Source organism: Pocillopora verrucosa, chromosome 12, assembly GCF_036669915.1.
Source record: "Pocillopora verrucosa isolate sample1 chromosome 12, ASM3666991v2, whole genome shotgun sequence".
Classification (NCBI taxonomy): Eukaryota; Metazoa; Cnidaria; class Anthozoa; order Scleractinia; family Pocilloporidae; genus Pocillopora; species Pocillopora verrucosa.
Window position 1 is genome coordinate 4,971,056 of NC_089323.1, and position 20,453 is coordinate 4,991,508.

At 40.7% G+C, this 20,453-nt stretch overlaps 1 protein-coding gene across 2 annotated transcripts in view; it reads right to left on the reverse strand.

Moving 5' to 3' along the window:
- Positions 1 to 623: 623 nt before the first annotated feature.
- Positions 624 to 20,453, reverse strand: part of LOC131775738 (rapamycin-insensitive companion of mTOR) — a 29,873-nt gene continuing 10,043 nt past the window's right edge. Inside the window, exons 17-41 of one of the 2 annotated variants that reach the window (XM_059091864.2) lie at positions 20,294 to 20,394; positions 19,527 to 19,626; positions 18,451 to 18,519; positions 17,884 to 17,925; positions 17,233 to 17,292; positions 16,208 to 16,254; positions 15,625 to 15,760; positions 15,127 to 15,186; positions 14,380 to 14,400; positions 13,211 to 13,356; positions 11,829 to 11,955; positions 11,606 to 11,701; positions 11,252 to 11,320; positions 11,070 to 11,146; positions 10,136 to 10,214; positions 9,154 to 9,263; positions 8,844 to 8,931; positions 8,329 to 8,421; positions 7,897 to 8,003; positions 5,421 to 7,460; positions 4,294 to 4,468; positions 3,306 to 3,542; positions 2,769 to 2,974; positions 2,258 to 2,396; positions 624 to 1,452 (exon numbers count right to left, since the gene is read on the reverse strand). In XM_059091864.2, coding sequence (XP_058947847.2) covers positions 1,396 to 1,452; positions 2,258 to 2,396; positions 2,769 to 2,974; positions 3,306 to 3,542; positions 4,294 to 4,468; positions 5,421 to 7,460; positions 7,897 to 8,003; positions 8,329 to 8,421; positions 8,844 to 8,931; positions 9,154 to 9,263; positions 10,136 to 10,214; positions 11,070 to 11,146; positions 11,252 to 11,320; positions 11,606 to 11,701; positions 11,829 to 11,955; positions 13,211 to 13,356; positions 14,380 to 14,400; positions 15,127 to 15,186; positions 15,625 to 15,760; positions 16,208 to 16,254; positions 17,233 to 17,292; positions 17,884 to 17,925; positions 18,451 to 18,519; positions 19,527 to 19,626; positions 20,294 to 20,394 — 4,482 coding nt within the window. In that variant the 3' untranslated portion in view covers positions 624 to 1,395. The remainder of the gene's footprint in view (positions 1,453 to 2,257; positions 2,397 to 2,768; positions 2,975 to 3,305; positions 3,543 to 4,293; positions 4,469 to 5,420; positions 7,461 to 7,896; positions 8,004 to 8,328; positions 8,422 to 8,843; positions 8,932 to 9,153; positions 9,264 to 10,135; positions 10,215 to 11,069; positions 11,147 to 11,251; positions 11,321 to 11,605; positions 11,702 to 11,828; positions 11,956 to 13,210; positions 13,357 to 14,379; positions 14,401 to 15,126; positions 15,187 to 15,624; positions 15,761 to 16,207; positions 16,255 to 17,232; positions 17,293 to 17,883; positions 17,926 to 18,450; positions 18,520 to 19,526; positions 19,627 to 20,293; positions 20,395 to 20,453) is intronic. The other variant, XM_066159261.1, reaches the window with a different exon arrangement.

The following is a 20,453-nucleotide window of genomic DNA, read 5'->3' on the forward strand; positions in this document are numbered from 1 at the left end:
TGTACAAACGTTTTCCCGTAAGGAACAAGAGAAGTGATTAAGAGGTATTGTGTCGTGTTTTAAAAATTTCACGTCATCGTGACGTCACAAACACAATTGTTTTCGGTGACGCGCGAGCTGCTTGTTCCCAGTGCCCTCTCCTCACCTGAAGTGGCTTTGAGTAATGTTATACCAGAGGTAAATTTACGCAGTGAACCTGAAAAAATATACTTTCCAGCCACGAATTTACTGACATATAAAGAGACACGAAGAAAAACGGTGGAATTTTTCCAGCAGAAACACGCACAATATTAGCAATATACATATAGTTTCAGTTCCAGTTCTTCCACGCCTCTAGAGATGCAGTTGAGTTATTTCGTTTTTCCCAAAAACCAACTGAAAATGAAATGAAAATCCAGCAAAATCCCTATCACAATTCTCGACAAAGTGATAATACTATGGGTTGAATATCTACTCAACCCGCATCGCTGAACAAGACCTAAAAATAACCTCATGCGTTTTCTTTAAGGTTTATGAGCCGATGGAAAACATCAACTGAAGACTCAGTCTCCCATAGTACAAAAAAATCCCTCAATCTTTGTCATCGGTTTTATCTAAGTACACGAGTAAAATAAACACCCACAGACTTAAAAGGAATCATATTTAATCTTGCTTTTCATCTCACAGTATATCTGAACCTAATTTTATTTACAGCCTCTTTCGTTTGAATGTGTGTTTCATCTTGTCTTTAAAAACGAACTTATCGAAGCATTTACAGCAACGTTGAAGAATAAAAGGAGTTCTTAAATTCTCATCACCTGCGCATCAGAGCACAAACGATCAATTCAGACTTCTCGCAACCACATCACAAATAAACTGATGCAAATGTAAATAAACGAGTAAGGAAACAGAAGTAACATTTGCTAGATTAGTCATACTTCATAAACGGAGAAAAATATCTTTACAGTTGGGTTAAAGAACGTAGTATAATTGTGTTATCACTAAGGGCATTCTCCTCGACTAATTGCACTTTTTCTCATTTTTTCCTGCAAAGAAAGGCTAAAAAAAAAAACAGTTTTTGTGAATCTCCAGGTAGGAAGTAGAGAAGTTAGGATCTGAAGAATCCGCCGATTCGATCGTAAAATTTTTATCGCTTCTGGAATTACTGCGCACAATGAGAAATTGTCTTGCCTCTCTTTTGATGGTGTTTTATGTTGGCCGTATGTATAGCACGTGATCGAGTTTTCCTCCAGTCACAACGGGCTAGGTCTGGAATTCAGTCACGCAAGTGGCCTGCGTGCTGAGCACGTGATCGATAGTTTTCCTCCAATCACAGTGTACAAGGTCTTGAATTCAGCCATGCAGTCAGTTGCGAGAGTTTTCCTCCAATCACGACGAACAAGGTCTGGTATCCAGTCATGCAGACGAGTCACTTTGCTCTCTACCAAGGACTAAGTCCGCCTGTTCAATGATCTACAAAGAGAAAAAAAATCAAGTCGTTAAAAAAAGAAAATCCACCCAACGAAAAATGTCAGAGCCAGGCAAAAAAGAAAAAAAACCGTCAGGAAGATAGATTCACCAACACAAGAAATGTGCTAATAATTCAGAGCAAACTTTGCTGAATTGAGCTTTCGGCTCTTAGAACACTACACGAGAGTTCCACCCTATGTATATTTTTTCTAGGAGATTCTATCACAAAGACAAATTCTGTATGAAATGATACACTTTGCCACACTAATATGCAGTAGCTATCACAGTACACCTTTCATACTGACTAGCAAAGCATTATCTACAAAGCTTTGCATGAAACTCTTGAATCGCTCTTGAGAATGACTTTCATACTAAAAATGGCAGAATTTTGAGTATTTTCAAGCGCAAAATGATAATACTTCTACTCCATAAAAATCTTCTGTTTTAGCTGCAAATTGTAGACGCATCTTTAATCTTTAAAGAGCCATGCGTTGATTTAGAAGTAAGCACTTCTAAAACTCAGAAAAGTTAGTTTTACGAAGCCTAGTGCCAGTTTTCGCCCATTCTTCTCAAATTGAGGACTCTTCAAAACGAGGTTGCGTTTATCGGTTATGAATAATTAACGAGGTCCACGCATTCTGCACGATGTTACGGCTCATAAGCTTTAATTTTAATGGTCACTCGTCAGGGTTTCACTCTCAGACTTAACCCTTAAAAATTAAACCCATCTGGAGCAAAAGACATTATCCCATAAAAGCAGTGCTGAGAATCTTGAAATGAAGTTTGCGGAGGAAAAAAGTTGACTCACCGGATCAAAATTAACATTGGCGAAGAGCCCCTGAATAAACCTTCTGATGTGAAGCTTGAATTTGTACAAAGCCAAAATGTCTGACACTTCACAGTAAAGACAAAGATCTTGAAACAAGAGAGCGCACTTTTCCCTCAACCTGTAAAAATATTATTAACCTTAAAAATGCTCTCTTCACTTCTCTTTCGTTCCAGTACGAAATTCGCCCCGACGTCACGTGAACAGCGCCCATCTCTTACTAGTTTTGTTATCAGGGTTGCTTATTCCAAGGGGGGGGGAATTTTGCGAGGATTGGTGTGGGTGTCACATGGGTTTCAGGGAAAATGGAGGGAGGGTCATTCGCGGCTAACAGCGTATAAAGGGGGACACTGCAGAAATATTTGAGGGAGGGGGGGATCAAAAGAACATTGTAAGCCCTATAAGTAAGGGACCACCCCCCTCCTCCCCCTCGCCTCCCAGGCGAGGGGGAGAGGAGGGGAGGGGAGGGGAGCAGTCCTAATACATGACTTACTTCATAAGTTCTTCCTGATGAGCTCGAGAAGCCACCACGCTGCTCAGAGACGTCACAATTCTCAGGATCTCAGCACGGAACAGTCGTTTTCCTTCGGTGGTGTTTTCATCCAGTTTACTACATTTCGCTAACATGCTGGTTGCTGTTACCGACGAGTCACTTGATTTGGCGAAGGAAAAGGCAACCGCTGAATTCACACTTTCGCCCTTAAATCGGAAAGAAAAGTTACTTTGTTCTGTCTTAAAGCAGATCAAAAACCAAAGTCAGATGAGGAAGATGGTGAAGTGTCATTCAAATGAAAGAAACGTTGGTGAAAGAAAAGTTCGCGAGAGCTCGGCATCGCTGTCATACATGCAAACGAAGAAGTTTCACCGCTTGCCATTCTAGTTCGCAGATTTGTTACTGAAAAGTGCAGGCAAGAGGAAGGTCAAAATTGAACTTAAAACTCATGGGTTTTATCGTGTAACTTTTTCATCCAAGACAGAAGAGCAGCTGGGGAACTGAGGACATAATGAATGAAACAAAATATCATCTTACATTTGCCTCCATCACAGGTGGTAGTTTCGTCCACTCTCCATCAGTCATGTTATCCGAGGACTTTGTTGTGTCCCTTCCAGTCCCCACGCTTTTTGTGTACATGCAGCCGAGGCAGCGTGACTTATCGTGGCTGGAATAACTCTCTCGTTGTGTGGGGTTGACAACAAAAGGTGGAAGAAGAGTAGGTGTAGCCACGAAATGGTCCGCCCAGGAGCCTTGGAACTCGTATGGTTCAGTCTGTTGTGGAGCAGTCAAACCAATCAATCAGTTCAACAAAGGCAAATGCTGTCAGTCGGTCATTGAGTCAAGAAGTCAATCAAAGAGTTGGTCCTTCAGTAAGTCAGTCCGTCAGTAAGTCGGTCAGTCACTCGGTCAGTCAGTCCGTGAGTCAGATAGTCTGTTCATCAGAAAGCCAATAAATCAATGAGCCAGTAAGTCAGTCAGTCATTACGAACAATTCTTAATACATCAGACTTTCCTTGAGATCATTTCGTTGAATTCCATGGCACATCCTCACTGCGTATAACTGCGCACTTGATTAGCGAGCGCAAATTTAAAAAGACAGCTTTTTCGTTATGGCAAGAGCTCACCATAGTGATAAATCATCATTTTCTCACAAACGAGCACGGTGACCTAACGTTTTCACTCTTTATTTGAATTGAGCGATAACTTCTTTCCGTCAAACAAATATAAACCAATTCTCAGAGTAGCAAGTACTCGTTAGTATAATTATAATGATATTATGAGAATTAGAGGGGTATCTCCAAGGTATTACTGCTCCTAAACGAGGATCGGAACCCCCCATCCCCCAACCCCCTTCTTTTTTATTTCAAAATTTACGTTCTTCTAAGAAAAAAAACCAATAGGTAAAGTTTGACAAAAATTTCAGAGGAATGACATTAAAACTTTCGCAGTCCGGTATTTTACCGATATTGACGACAGTAACACTCTTTGTTCTTTTTTTAAAATTCTATTTCTTTTCACTCACCTGGAAGAGCAAGCTCAAATCACGAGGAAGACAGAGACCAAGGAATTCATTTCCGATATTCTTGTTCGTAGATTTGAACTGTCGGAACTCTAAGGCGCTGGGAATGCTAGCTAAACTGTCGCGCTTGGTGGAAGAGAATTCCCCGGCAGACATGGAACGCGGAAACTGGAAAGTGCTGCGGAGAAAAACAAACAAATCATTAACGCAATAAAATCTATTGTAGACAAAACCATTATTTATCACATTTCTCGGTCAGTACGTACGCTACGATTGGTCAATTTAACAGGCCTTATTTCACTCTGCAGCCCGTTCAATTGAAAAAATTTGTTTGAATTGAAATCTTGCCCCTCTTTTTGTACCCGGAGATACAAAAACTATTTTACTAATCTCGTTGCTTGATCCGTACTGTAGGTTACAGAACTTCGCTTTTTCCGAGCAGAAAAAACTCGGGCCGTAACTTAAAGTATGGACCTCGACCTTGGTTTGCGAGTGGTATTTATCATATGCCCCGTCCGGCCCTGCTGACGTGTGCCGAACGGGTTGATGTGAGACGGTCCGGAAAAAACCGTCCGGCCCTCGCGCACTTGTACATCTTTGTTGTAGAGAAAAAAAAATGTTCGCTGTTGCTGCAAATGAGTGACAGCAGTGAACAAAAATGAGAAAATAAGCCACGTTTTTCGATGAATTGTGAGTTTCTTGTTCTGAATAAAAAATAAAGGAAAAGTTTTTATTGTTTTTTATTGTTGGTTCCCGCGCGCACTAGTCTGTCGCGTCCTACTTAGTAAGTGGTCGTATAATATAACGCTTATTGACTGAGTAGGAGGGTCGAACGGAAAAAATATTTAGCTCTCATGCATGGCGCACGGACCTTGCTGCGTTCGGTCTGTGCGTCATGATCTCGAGCCTAATATGTTCCCGTCAGGCCCTCCCACTCAGTCAATAAGTACACAATATTTTCATTACTTAAAAAGGAAACTATAGGGGCCTAGGCCTCGCTCGTCACGTAATAGGATTGATAAAATATTGCGTGACCAAAAAAACTTAATAATCAGGCTGATTAACTGAGATTAGATACATTAAAACCGGTAGTTGCTAAAGTTTGGCCAAAAAAGTTAAAAAAAATTCACCCTGTTCTTGTGGTGCCAAAAGCATTGACTTTCTTCTCCAGGTCACGATTAAAGCTTCTCTGACGTCGTAATGTGCTCAGTGCCGTGTAACCAAACGCGTCACGAGAGCTCGTGAAAAGTGAGGCCTCTGAACTGGCAGATGAGTTCCGTCGCATGTCCCCAGAAATCACGGTGTTGTTTTCATTTGAGCCGAGTAAACGATTTTTATTCACAATCTTTTTCGGCGAAAATCCCTCAGTTGACGAATTGCCACTGCTAGTGCTGCGCGTGCGCCGAACGCGTGATAAGTCCCCAGATTTAAGCCCCAGTTTCCTAGCAAAATCCGCCTTCTCAAAGGAACTGCCTCGGCTGCGCGAGACATTGCCATCCGACTCGTCTCCACTCATTTGACCGCTGTTAACCAACAGTCTGTCTCTTCTTAGTCCACTAGAACTAGCACTGTCTACACTCAATGCCCTGGTTTTGCTTTCGACACCGGAGCGAAACACGATGGTTTTATCACTTAAGATCTTTACTTCAGCCAAGCTTCTGTTACTACCGTGCAAATCGTTTAGATTCTCCACCGGAGACACATGGATCAACTCGGCATCAGAACTTGCGCGACTTTTGTTCGCCACCTTAGTAAAATCCGTGCTCCCGCTAAAACTGGAGCTACGGGTCTCGGGTATAATCCCGAGGGATGGACTTCCCATGCGCCGTTTTTCTGTGAGGCTTGTGCTCCGCTGCCGCAACTCGAGATCGTTTTGTAGTAAATCGTTGATTGGGAGGCGTTTGCGATCTTCCGTTATGGGACTTGAGCTGCGCCGTAGGAGCTCATTCGAGGAGTATGCTGAGGGAGACTCGAACGAGAGGCCCCCCTGAAGGCTGTCCGCCGAGGAGTCCAATGGCGGGTCTTTATCGCCAAGTGTCTTAGAGGTATCATCTGAATTAACACTTAGCAAACTTTGACTCGTGGGGCTCTCCTGCTGTAAGTAGCCCCCAGTCTCGCTCGCACTGCTCGTGCGGCTGCGTGAAGCAATATAAGACATTTCTAAGAAGTCGCCGCTGTCCACACTCGCACTACTCAAGTTACTTCCGGAACGCATGTGTAAGGATGACACATCAGTCACTTCGCTATCTGTGCGGTTCCTCATTTCCGGTTTGAGCGCAGAGAAAGTAATCGATTCGGAAACAGAACCACGGTTAGTGCGATTCCCATCTGACATTGTCCCGTCCATTTGTGGGACATGCTCACTAGGGGCGCTGGCAGTGTGTTTATGAAAGGGCCTTAATCCGATCCCATTAGACACACGTACATCGTCAACAGAATGTTCACTGACAGACTTCAATGGAGACCCGATGCGATCGACATTGGACACCGCCCTCCGCTTTACGTCTAATGTCTCGAAGGTTGAATCTTTCTCGCCGAAAGTTGCGACCGAAAAATTTCCCTCGCTGTAATTCCTTCGATGCGAAATTTTAATTTCCTTATTAACTGAGGACAAGTCAAGCCCAGTTTCAGTAAAAAGTCGCTCCAGGATTCCTCCTGGAGCAGGTGTTATTACGCCTTCATCTGCAGGCTCTGACACCGAGGGTGACTCTTCTCCAAGGTACACCCCGCTTCTCTCGTCGTAGAAGCCACTTTCACGACTTGCTATCTTGCGTCGTCTTTCAGCATTTTTGTACCATAGAGATAAAATCCCACCCTCGCTAGCTTCCTCGATTGACGTCTTTCTGCTAGGTCCCTTGTCCTCTCCAAGATATATCCCACTGAATTTATCATACGCGGTGGACCCTTCTGCAGCTTTGCTTTCTTCTCCTAAGTAGATCCCTCCTGCGCGTTCTGTTTCGCTGATACCTGAGAGCACTGATGGTACTGGCTTACTTTGTGGTTCCATGATGTAAGAAATGGGAACAAACTCCTCTTTATTTTCGAGTGATGTCTCCAGTACTGGCCACTTATCCTCGCCCATGTGTCGAACGCTCTCCCACTCATACTCCCGAAGGATGTCTGCACCTTCACGGGTCTTTGCGATCAGGCCGAGGACGTAATAACACGTCCTATAAATCAATCAATCACTCAATCATTCTTTCAATCAATCAACTAATCAATCAGTTGGTCAGCGAGTAGGTCAGTAACTAAGCAGGCAGTCAGAAAGTCAGTAGTCAGCGAGGTAGTCAGTCAGTCAGAAAGTCAGTATTCTGCGCGTCAGAAAGTCAGTAGTCAGCGAGTCGGTCAGTTAGTCAACCAAAACATCTGTAAGTCTCTAGGAAGTTCATTCGGTCAGTCAGCCTGTCTCACCGTCAACCAGTCAAACAATATTCCAAAAATAACTTAAAATCTTGTGATCTTTTCACTTCAGACCTATCTCCAGTCGGTAAGTCGGTGTAATAAATCACGAGTTAAGTAACTCACTGATCGTCCAAAGGATACAGCTGTTGAGTATAACCTTTCCAAAAACAACCAATTACAGTAATAATTCGTGAATATACATACCCTCGTATGGCAAAGTTAGCACAATCTACGGCCAAACGAACAATTTCTGGAATGATTCCTTCTTCTACAAGAAAGTTGATACCCCAGTTTGTGGATCCAACATGACCCTGCAAAATAAATTAGACGATTCTATGAAAGCCTGCAACTTGTAATGGGGGAGAGGAGGGTGGGGGAAGGTTGTTCAAGATGTAGACAACAACACACCCAAAAGAAGTGTAAGAACATGGAGAAAAGGACCAAGGGGGGGGGGGAGGGGGGCGTACTGCAAACTTGAAGCTCTAGATGAGGGGATTGTTGGAAAGAGGGAGCTAATAGAGAGTTCAATAGTCGCGTTTAACAGGCTTGAGAAAAAAAAAACACCTGATATCCACTGAATGGCAAGAATTCAACGAACTCTTCATATAGTATTTGAAGCGGGTACAACATACGTACCAAAGCCCACAAAGCTGCCTTGAGTTCGTCCACTTGTTCTTTAGTTTTGGGTTCCAGAGTCTGGAGCGTGCGCACAAACAGCTCCACATCATTCTAAATACAAATTTAAACAGTTGATCTTAGCTCTAGGAACCTTTAACTACGTACAACGTTCATCAGAAAACGGTTAGGTAAGACAAGTCTTACAAGTCACCCTCAAAGAACTGAAGCCTATCCCAATTGTCAAGAAGCGACCAAGAGTATATTCACTTCCCAAGGATGGGATGCTGGTGATCCTTCCCTTCTTTCCCCTCCCTCCCCCCCCCCCAGCAACATTTTAGTCATGTTCTCTTGACAGTTCACCTGTACCAACCTATTTATCCTCCTAGGTGGACAGAGGCACTTTGAGAGTACATTGTTCTGTCGAAGAACAGACCCGACAAGGTCTCGAACCCAGACATCTCGACTCGGAGTCAACCACACTCACTAGTAGACCACTATTACTTCGAAAAGAAACAGATGAAAATCACACTTACTGATTTCTGCAGGAGTTTAAAGCCGTTTTTCTTTTGAACCAACTGTCCGTACAAATGAGGCGGTAAAAAGGCATCTTTTAATACCAGCCTATTACAAAGAGACAACGTCAATTTTCTCTGATGGCAACGACTGATCTCCCTTAGTTCCCCCTGAAAACGATGTGATCTCGACCCCTTCCCCCTCCCTCGCCTCCAGGCAATAAATAGAAAATGGCCCGGCTTGGCCTGAGCTCGGACCCAGACCTCGCGATTCAAAAACCGGTATGCTAAAAAACAACCAACCCTTCAAATCAAGTTCTGAAATGATTACCTTCTGTTTGATCTCCTTAGATACGTGTTGTCGTCGCTCTTTTTGACGTAGGACGTCAGTGACTCTGCCAGCAATTCTTCGACCCAGCGTACATACGCTGTATTGTATTCCTTCAACAAAAAACATTTCACACCAATCCAAATTAACAGTACAACGCTGAGAAGCAACGTGAAAGAGCGCTTTCTGATTGCACGTCGTAACAAGAAAGAAAGAAAATATAATACCGAGCAATTAAAACTATATGCATGCGAACTTAGCAACAGCCTCCCTCACCACACAGTCCTCTGTGGCTACACGGTAGACCATCGGAGCCCGTTGAATCCGATCGTCTGATGTTCGAAACACAGCGGGCATGCGCGAGAGGGATCGATGTTGACCGCCCGCGCGCCATTTTCCCGCGCAAAATTTCAAGATAGAAAAATTTAAAAATTTAAAATTTAAATTTATACCGCGCAGTTTCTATAAAAATATTCAACTGCAAGAAAAAAAAAGAAAAGACCCTCGTCAAAGAAAAGACCCTCGTCACGCTAAATAAGCGAAAGATAATTGAAACCTTCACAGAGATCTGAAGAAGCAAATAAAAATACGGAAAAAGAAAACTGGAGACTTTTCGAACACAAAGCTTATTCAAATACGGGTATCTGGTTGATTTGCCATTCTGTTTTGTGTTTTACCAAAACGTTAAAGGCTTTTAAAACACAGCGACTTACTGGCCTGTGTTGTTGTTTATAACTCGTGTGAGACAACTTGGTTCTGACAGCCTGAAAGCAAGCCACTAATAATTTCCACGTTCGCACATGTACAGACGCTTGACCGCTGCGTTGACGTTCGATTCCTCATGGGAACTCGGAGGTTTTTCTTTATCCCAAGCTCGTAACAAGACGAAAAGATCAGTAGACATCTTTCTTTAACCACTGGGCTAGTGTGCTGGCACGCGATTTCAACACGGGAGACTCAATACATGCATACAAACTAAACTTACCCTTCTCCAATTGTCCATTAATACTGTCAAGTATCCTCTCTGCGTAAGATATTTTAACCCGCTCTCGACCGAAACGAATCTGAAATAAAATTATCGATTATGTGGCTAAGTTGGTTCGAAATAGGTTTAAACGGAACCAAAAACAACAACACGATATTTCAACCTTAAGACCTAAGGCAAACATCGTTATCGACCGATTTTAAATCTAATTTAGGTCGCCACAGTTTTGAGTAATATTTTAAGTTTAAGTAAATTTTTAGACACGGCCTCTATGAAAAGGAGTTTTATTTTTGAAAGATTTTAAATTATTTTTATCGTAGTTTGGCAAACAGATAGATAGTCTGGTATCTTTATTGACTGATGGAAATACCGTGTTTAAATATAGTAATCGTATCGTATAGTAGCTCTGTCAGTGCGCACTTTAGGATCTGGACTTCATAAAATCAGCACATGAAAAGTTCGAACGTGTAGTTTCACAACACTTCTGGTAATTTCACCCGTAACCCTTGAATTCGCATGAAAGATCCAGTTTTCTTGACTCACGTGCAAAAAGGATGAACGGGGATCTTAAGAAAAGGGGAGCGGATCACACGCGCCACTCGTGCTCAGTTTACATACCTCTCACTAACCGAGTTCGAAGTCTGTACTGTAAGTTATTTACCAAGTTCTTCCCGCTTGTACGAAGCGCACGGGTCATAAGTCCGAGGTTCAGAAACTTACGATACAGACCGAAAAAACGAGGTTTGTGAAATATTTTTTGTAGCTCTGGGTTCAAATAGAGGGGGGAGATTTCAATTCAAACAAACCTTTGCATTGAGCGGTCTGTACAGTAAGATACAGCCCACTTCATTGAACAATCATAGCGCACGTACGAACTGAGGAAAATAACTCCAAGAAAGTGTTTCCATTTACTTAAGACGAACTAGTCACGTACCTTGTTAGAAGACGATGACCGACCTCTCCCAAATGAAGGAGGACTGGACTGAGTTCTATGAGATACTGCAGATTAGCCTGCAAAAAAGAACAGTCTGTATCAAGATTCTTAGAGAAAAAAAATTCCCCTTTCCTCTTCCCTCTCCCCTCCCCTACCACAAATAATACTCGTTTCCAGCTCACCTCGTCTTCACAAGCTTCATCTAACACGTCAGCCGCTTCAACTGCAACTTGGTTATCAGTATCGTACAACTGTTAAAATGAAAGTAAGAAACCCTTTACACCCTAACATCAGTATGCATATTCTCCATACTGTTCTCTATACATTTCCTAAGGTGCTGACAAGGGAATTTGTTTAACAATCAAGAGCTTCTCTGGTCGGCAATCATTTCCTCTATTTTCGTGCCCTTTTTAAATGTTACATTAAAATGTTTGATTCAGGGGTGACATTGGAAGGGAGAATTAGATGCTAGTCACTTTTAGCAGCCACAGGGCTTAGATAAAAGTCATCGGCAGTCAAATGCATTTCTACTGAACCTGTGTAACAAGAAGCTCAATTCCCCAGCTGTGGAAGAACGCAACACGTGCTCGTAATAGAACCCTCATATGGCTCGTTGCGTAGAGGCGTGTGGCCTGAAAACAATAATACATTTGTGAGCAAAAAATAAAAACAAGTTTCTGCAAGAATAAATATTTTAACTCTTTCACTTTGCTATATCGCTACACAAGCAGTGTAAATTAACAGTGTCTATCTGCTTACCGAGCTAGAAGCTGTTAAGATTTTCGAGAGGATTATTCTCGGAATTCCAGTATGACTGTAATCCAGGCTTGCTACGATCAGCTTTTGTAGACTGTCACGTGACGGTATGGAACATAACTCCAAGAGACTAAACGGAGACGGCATAATAAATTAAGTTTAAAAAATTTCTGGGAACATTTTCACATACTTAACAAAAGTATTGAGCGAATAAAATTTTACATAAAAAAAAAATTATCAATAAGTATGTAACGCGAGATAGCTCATTTGAGGTGGTAAATGCATGTTTTTTTTCAACAAGTGACACACTATAGTGAAAATGTTCGGCAGTGTATGCGAAATCTCCAGTAACATTTCCATTGTGAAAGGTTTTTGATTCCTCCCAACTTGGTCGCCACAGCAGCTTCCACAACCGTTAGCACAAATCTAACATTTTTCGGAATCTAAGATGAATTCTGTATTATCTTTGAAAATTTAAGTTATTTTGGTTAAATTCTTAAACCGTTCCAAATGTTGCAAAACAGAGAAAAAAAACGGCCAAATTAGCCTGGTACCACCTTCTAGGCATGTATGCGTCGCAAATCATATGACCTTTTCCTCCGCCCGGAAAAAGTATATTAAACAATGTTCCATAAGCGAGCGTTAGACATGAGATGGTGACGTACCCAACAAGCGCAAATGGAAGAAATTTTTAATTAAGTTTTTTAATTAAATTTCATTAAATCCTGAACGCTTTTCTCAGCTCAGTAACAGTTGGTGCAATGTATTTCGATATAAGGTGACTCAGAATAAAAGGAGTTGAGTAAACCGATCAGAACACTAGAAATGCAATATTTGGAGTTGAAAATTTAATAATTTAAGATATAATATATAGATTTAGCCAAGCCTAAAAGCGGAGCTCGCATTTTTTTCCCGCACGTCTCAAGGGCACTACACCTTGCCCCAGCCAGGACTAGAACCCGGGTCGTCCAACTCGGAGCCCAGTGCACTGACCACTGGACTACTGGACAAAGCCGTGGAGTTGGCGTGCCCGCGGTACAGTTGACCACGCATGTTAAAAGTAGCACCTTGTACGGTCGTACGGTCGTACATCCAAATTTTTTTCGGCTTGATGGTTACTACTATTTTGTATAATTATGGGGCTACGCCCTGCGAGCTTCGCTATTACAGACTGCATTATGAGATTGCAAAATGCTATATAACCGTTTGATATTTTTGTTCAAATGTACTCAGCTACGGTGACCATTTCCTTTATTTTCGTGACCCTAATGTGTGATTCAGGGGTGATATTGTAAGGAGAATTTAAACGCTGGTCACTCTTAGGAGTGAAAGAGTTAAGTGATACCACGAGAAGTAAGTCGATAGGTCGTGAATCATATACTCACTACTGATAGACTCCAGTCCTCTCTAACAACTTGGAACCCACTTTAGTTCCGGCCAGTTTGCCAAGGAACAGGAAGTAATCTCTACTGAGCGTGCTCAGAACATTGTTGTTACTTAGGACTCCGGTTGTGATGCTTGGAGATAACGCCTGGGAACGAAAGTAAAAGCTTTAGCGTCCAGACCTCTTCCATAATTTCAGAAACGATTATCTCTCTTTATGTGCAAATAAAAGAGCCTTGGTGGCCCCACTTTTTAGAATCTAGTATACCAAAACAAAAGAGGTTTAATAGTGTACTGAACAGTGTGAATGATTGTAAAGGGTTGTAAGAGGTTTATAAGCGACGCGCGATTATGGCCAAAATAAACCTGTGACGCGTGAACTTTACAGACAGGCGCGCGAGATTCGTGAATTTATGAACCAACGTGAGGCGTGATTTCCCTCCTGAAATATACGTAACCCTTGAATTTTTTCCTTACATTTCGCGAAAACTTCAAAATTTGCCTGGCACCTCGCACACAAGAAGAGAGAGTTGAAGTTTTCCCTTTTACACTAATAACGCGTGAAATGCTTTTTCTACCATTTCGTGAAAATTTCAAGATTTCCCTGAAACCTCGCACAAAAGAGAGATTTGAAGTTTTCTTTTTAAAGATTCGAGACGCCTGGAATGCTGTTTACTATCCTCATTATATCGATTGACCATTCGTGTTTTTGTCGCTTAGGAAGCTCCTATGGAAAAGTTAATTTTGAACAAAATTGGTTGTTTATGATTATGTGTTATGATTCGAATGTGTGATCACAACTATCCTGGGCTAAAATTTAATCGAAAACTCGTTTTTCTATTGATTTCCTATTGGTTTGTGCATTTGTTCAGTATTGCTGTTTTAGATTTTTCTTTCGTTAATTTTTTCGTTTTGAGAACTTTTTTTCTTCAGTGACAAGATATCTCAAGATGCCTAAGATAGGAAAGATACCCCTTTGATCCCAACACCTGCAATTGTGATATATTTACCCCAAGTGATCCAAAATGACAGAAAGAGCTGATTAGGGCTGCTAATTAAAATACTTTAACATTAAAAAAATGCACAAATGTTATCTTCAAGAGTGCTTGAGTTATAAGTTTAAGTTTAGATCCAGTTTACATTATAGACAGACCCTTGTCTACACTTTTACCTTAGAATGCTGAAGAAGTACCTGAGAAAGAGCACATGGAGAGGATTAATTGATTATTCATGATGTTTAGCTAAATTCATGAAGGGGAAAAGAACACATTGAAACTTAAAAGAGATAAAAGCAGTAAGCGGCAGAAATTATGTAATTTTTTTAACCATTCATTTCATTACTTTATAAGGAGAACAAATCATTGAACAGCATTACCTACTCTCTAGAAATAAGTTTAACAATTCGCAGTTTTTTAGAAAGTCACTTAACCCTGTAACTCCCAAGATCTCAATAGCAATTCTCCTCACTGTCTGCCAAATGATTCTCATCATGTTAGTTTGGAAAATTTGGAATCGGATCAATTAGTAATCCACAATTGATATCTTTCTTTATACTCGTCACTTGTCTGCATGATATTGTAAAAAATATAGTCAGGAGAAATTCTGTCTTGGTCACTCACGGGAGTTTAAGAGTTAACGGACAAAGTAACAAAAGAATGGAAAGAAGGGCAATATTTTCAGTTTTTTTTTTCTTTAGGGTTTTCTGGCAATTTATCGAGAAGGCAGCAACTGTTTATCAAACAGCCCTAGTTTGTATAAGTGTTACCTCAACTCTAAATAAACCCTAACATTAGTTTTCACAGACTATTTTCTATATATTTCCTAAGATACTTATCAATCATTTGTCAGCTAAATGCTCACTGTGCCTTTTCATAGTATCCTTGGACTCAGACATAAGAGCTCTCACTAACGCACTCACCTCTTGAAGACATTCGCCTATATCTTGAACCAGGTCATGAAGAAGAAGCCCTTCAGCAACCTGCAAGAAAAGATGTGAAGTTCACAGTGCAGCCACTGAAAAAACCACACACAGATAAACATACAGACAGACAAGATAACTTTGTTTTATGGCAGCCAATTAAAATTATCAACTCAGTTGTTAAAAGCAAGTTATCTCGTTATACCACCCACCGACGCAGCACCACAGTTTCTTTGGAAACTTGCCCCCTTTTATACAAACAGACAGAAAGACACATGGACAAATAGTGGCTGGCTTGATTCAAAGATAATGATGCTTTTCAATCAAACCCCACCATCAAAATTTTGAAGAAAAACAAAAACAAAAACAAAAACAAAAAATAAAACAAAACAGAAAATAAAAAAGTTTTACTTGTACATGCCACCGTGTCTGATTATTTAAAGATCCCCAAACAAGACCTTTAACACCACTACCTTTCGAGCAGAAATTATATCTTACATCTTCGCCATCGAGGAGGAAGTCGATGAGCAGGCAACCTACTTCTGAAAATGTTCGAGCTTGAGGGTCTGATATGTGAACTGTACAGAACCGCTGACTACTAGGTTTGTAGAAATACAGAAGGTTTCGAATAAACCTGCAAGTAAAAAGGCAGTGAGTTAGAACATCTGATAAGGATTGATTTCAATGAATATTTCAAAAGGAGAATCAATAATAAAAACGTAAGACAACATTTGGAATAAATAACGAGGAGTCATTCCTTTGCGGCGAAGTCAATCTCGAGAGTTAAAAAAAAAAGACACACACAAAAAAAAAAACACAAAAAAAACTCGTAACGCGCGGCGCGGAACTCTGGGAGCGAGGCGCGTGTGCTTCACTCCCAGAATTCTGCGCAGCGCGAAACCTGAATTTTTTTTTCGACTCGCGCAACGGTCTTTACTAAAAAGTGGAAATGTTGTGATGCTAAAAAGACTCAAAACATCTGTCACAATTCAGTGACTTAACCAGCGCCATCCATAGTTTTTTTGTAGCGAGTTACAGGAATGGTTCAAAACAAAGGAGTTTTTGTTTAGTGAAAACTTACTTCTGGTTTGAAGTCTCTTCCAATTTCCTCATAGTAACGGTTGGAGACTACAACAGAAACACCCAAAAAAAATATAAATTTGACTTTGTCTTAAAAAGGCTTTACAATGTAGACAAAGAGCAGTCCCTCCTTATCGGCGAAATCCGTCAGGAAAAAGACAGAGAAAACAAGAAAATTGATGTCAGCGCCCTGCACGGAACTCCAGGAGTGAGATGAACGAAAACGTGCGCTAACATCAAAATATTTTTTCACTTTTTTTTTCTTCTTTTTGTTCACTTACACGACGGACTTTACCGAAAAGAGGGGACCGCTCGTATCCTATTTACAATGTTACCCTCATTTTATCCCATTTTTGAATGCAGGTAGAAACAATTGTTTCAAAAATATTTTAAAAAATCTCTTTCGTTTTAAAATTTCGAGGAACAATTTTCCCTTCCTCTCCCCCCTTTGTATTCTTTTTGCATTCACGCGCAGTGTTTGTGATTTTGCAAATAAGCCAATCACGTCAAAGAACTCTGACCTTGACATAGGAAAACTCACGTGGACATTTTTTGCGTACTTTTGTTGTTTTGCTTTCACAGAATTTGGTTAGTTGTTTTGTAAGCTTTCGTTCGCGCAAATTTGTTACCCTTTGTCTGGAATTTTAACAAGTTTCGTAGTTTTTATTTCAACCAAATGCTGTGGTTCATTTAACAAGTTTACAACACATTTCTTAATGAGTTTGGATTCAAGTCTCTTCTTTCATTGGATTTTTTACAAATATTTTTACAATCCCACGTTATTGATTTTTATAACAATTATATGGAAGTAGATTTCTTTCAAGTTGTTATTATCATTTCAGTGTTTTCAAAACATCTACAAAAAACTTTATTCAGTCAGCATCCTGACTATAGGTAACTGGGTTTCTTTTAAACTTGTGTTTACATATGCTCTGTAAACGCAATGAACTACGAACTATCACCTTGAAGTAAAAAGGCAATCATGATGTTGATAGTGATCATTCACATGATGGTTGCTGTACTTACCTGCAGTGTTGAACTAATGAGGTGCCAGTCCCAGTTTCTGAAATCCCTCTCCATCAAAACCTGAAAATTGATGTTAATTCACTTAACAATCATCATTATAAAAAAATGATTATTGGTAGAAAGAATAGAAGAGGAAGAGAATATCAATCCTGTCCTATTTATAATCAAAACACGATTTGTCTACTACAAACAGTGCATAACAAATAACTTTTATTCATTTATCTACTTATTTGCAAAATCAAAACAGGCTCGTGCAGTTCAGATCAAAGCTGGTTTAAATGGGGGCCCGTGTAAACGATAACAAGGCCAGACAACAACACCGGGAGCTGCATTAACTACTCTTTGCAAGAAGTGCGTGGGTTCTTGAACGTTCTCTGTTAACCAGGTCATAGAGGGTGTTGGAGACGGGGCCAACGAGTTATCGTCCCTGTCCGAGAAGACTAGAATGTCGAACTATTTGTGTAGAAAAGGCAGCACATTCTCTTCAGTTATCTCAAGATCCAAGTGTTGGTCCGGTCGGGGGCTCGAACCCTCAACCTCTCGCAAGACAGTCTGACGCTCCACAACATGAATTACCCAAGCAATTAAAAGAAGAATTATGAAGAGTGCCATAAACTCTTCTATATATGGGCAGATCATTGTAAAGATTACCTGTGTGTCTCGCAGGGATGAGAATAGGGGATCGTCAATCTCCTGGAAAAAAATTTAAACAATTAAATTTGTAATAGATACTAAGTGGTTGGACGGTGTTGTGGGCAGAGGAGTGACGACATCTGATAAGCTTATTAGAGACACGTAGTTAACCCCTTAACTCCCATGAGTGACCAAGACAGAATTTCTCCATACAATATCAATACAATATCAAGCAGATAAGTGATGAGAAAAGAGAAAAATATTAATAAGGGGATTATTAGTTGATCCAATACCAAATTCTCCAAACTAACATCACGAGAACTATATGACAGACAGTAAGGAGAATTGCTGATAAGATCTTGGAAGTTGAAGGTTAATACACAGTTTTGGTACACGCGTAATTCAATTCCATGACATCTCGGACTCTAAATGACTACATAAGTGAATGAACTTTACAGGAATTTTTAACATTTTCTTGCCTACTTTCCCTTGTAAGATCATCCAGAGCAATTCTTGAAAGAACACACTGGAATGAATAACAATTTTATATCGATGGCAAGTAGAGTTAATCTCAGCAAAGCTTACTTTGTTTAAACAAGCCTTGAGCCTGTCCCGGTGCAGTTTGTCTTTAACTTTGGGCTCCAGCGTGTGAGCCTGATAAGAGAAATAACATCAACTACCTCAGCATTGTAGGCGTTGTTACAATTTCTTTCATTTAGTAAAACTTGGGTCCTCTTAGGAATTGTAGAACATTTGCTCCAGTTTCTGATAACACGTTGGAAAATTGGATCTAAATGCGCACTCATGAAGCGCAGCCGAGTGAGTCCGCAAGAAATTTTGACCACTGTGAGGACGAATATCGTTGTCCATTAGAGTGCAGACTGCCGATTGTGGTAAAAAAGGTTTTTTTTTTTGACGTCAAAGAACATATATTTTTCCTTGAAATGTACCATCTATCTTGGCCCAGACTGATCCAATGATGGTGGTGTGCGTGAAATGTAAGATACTCCTTCCATCTTCAAAACTTGAATGAGGTTGCTTGTTTTGGTTAAAGGTAACAATTCTGTTTCAAGCGTCACAGGTTTTGAATGCTTACAAGGGTTTCCAATGTACTTGCCTTGATTGTTATTACAAGAAGTAACTACAGTTTCCTGTTTCACTTAAAAATAGGCGATCACGTCAAAGAAAACATTGATTTCAACCAAATATAAATTCATTTAGGACCAAAGCAAGTACAGAACACAGAGCATTTGCGAGAGATTCAAAGGGTGTTACACACGATCAGATTGCTCAGCTTTATATACGTCACCTCAGTACTAGCCTACGTGTAGCCGTACCCCCCCCCCCTCCACAAGGAGAAACGGACTCGAGGGGGGAGAGTACAGCAACACGTTGGCTACCTCAGAACTGGTGGACGTAGCGCACAATGTATTTGCCTTAATTTGCCATTAAACGAAGCAACCACAGTTTCCCGTGTCACTTAAAAATAACCAATCGCATCAAAGGAAACGCACATTGATTTCAACCAAATTTAAACCTATTTACGTCCAAAGCACCAAAGTGCATTTGGGAGAGATTCAATGCGTGTTATACACAATCAGGGTGATCAGTTTTATTTACGTCACCTCAGTACTGGTGGACGTAGTGTACAGCGTAAGTACCTTAGAGACGATACGGCTGAGGTACAGACTGCAGGGAACAAGGCCTCTCTTCTTAGTCTGATGAAGACGATCCAAGCAATTCACTGCTATACTAGCACGGCTGAAAATAAAATAAGTTATTAGTTATTAACCCACTGGCGTGAAGAATTTAAAAATGTGCGATTTTTATCGGTACTAGCACTACCAAAAATAAAATAGGAGAGATGGCAAGTTATGAGCCCAGTAGAGAAATAGAGAAAGATGTTTTTCCTCTTATCACGAGCGTGATTTGGTAGAATTATTACCAACAGAATACATTCCAAATGACAAATTTAACAGGAAGAAAGGATTTTATCAATACTGCATGATGCAATGTTACATTAAATTATATGTAACATTTAAAAGAGGCCACGAGGAGGGGAATTTTAAATGCATTGATATTTTTAACCTGACAAGCAGGCGGCTAAAAAAAAAACACAAATCTTTGACAGCCGCGGCTAAGTAAGAAACCAGTCATGGTTTATCGCGGGAGAGGGAGGGTGGGAAGATTTTTTGGGGATCACATGGTTTTTAGGGGGGTATGGAGGGGGATCAGTCGCTGCAAACAGAGTATACACGGGGAACAAAAGAAAATTGACGGGGGAATCATCATAATACTACAAAACCTTGGGGTGGAGGGAGGGGAAAACCAAAATCCTCTAAACCCCCTCCCCTCCCCCAATCCAAATCGTGGTGATAAACGATGACCGGTCGCAAGGTGATAATATTCTTGATGAAGAAGCAATTACCTTCTCTCTTCTATGGTGACTTCAAACAGAGAAGCTGTGTTTACCAATATGGGTACACAATGGGTATGACTGCTGCACTCAGGGGGGAGGAGTGTGTTAGCCTGGGAAGAGATATCCAACAGTTACTGTTATAAAAAGGCATAACAGGTTAGGGTTGTCG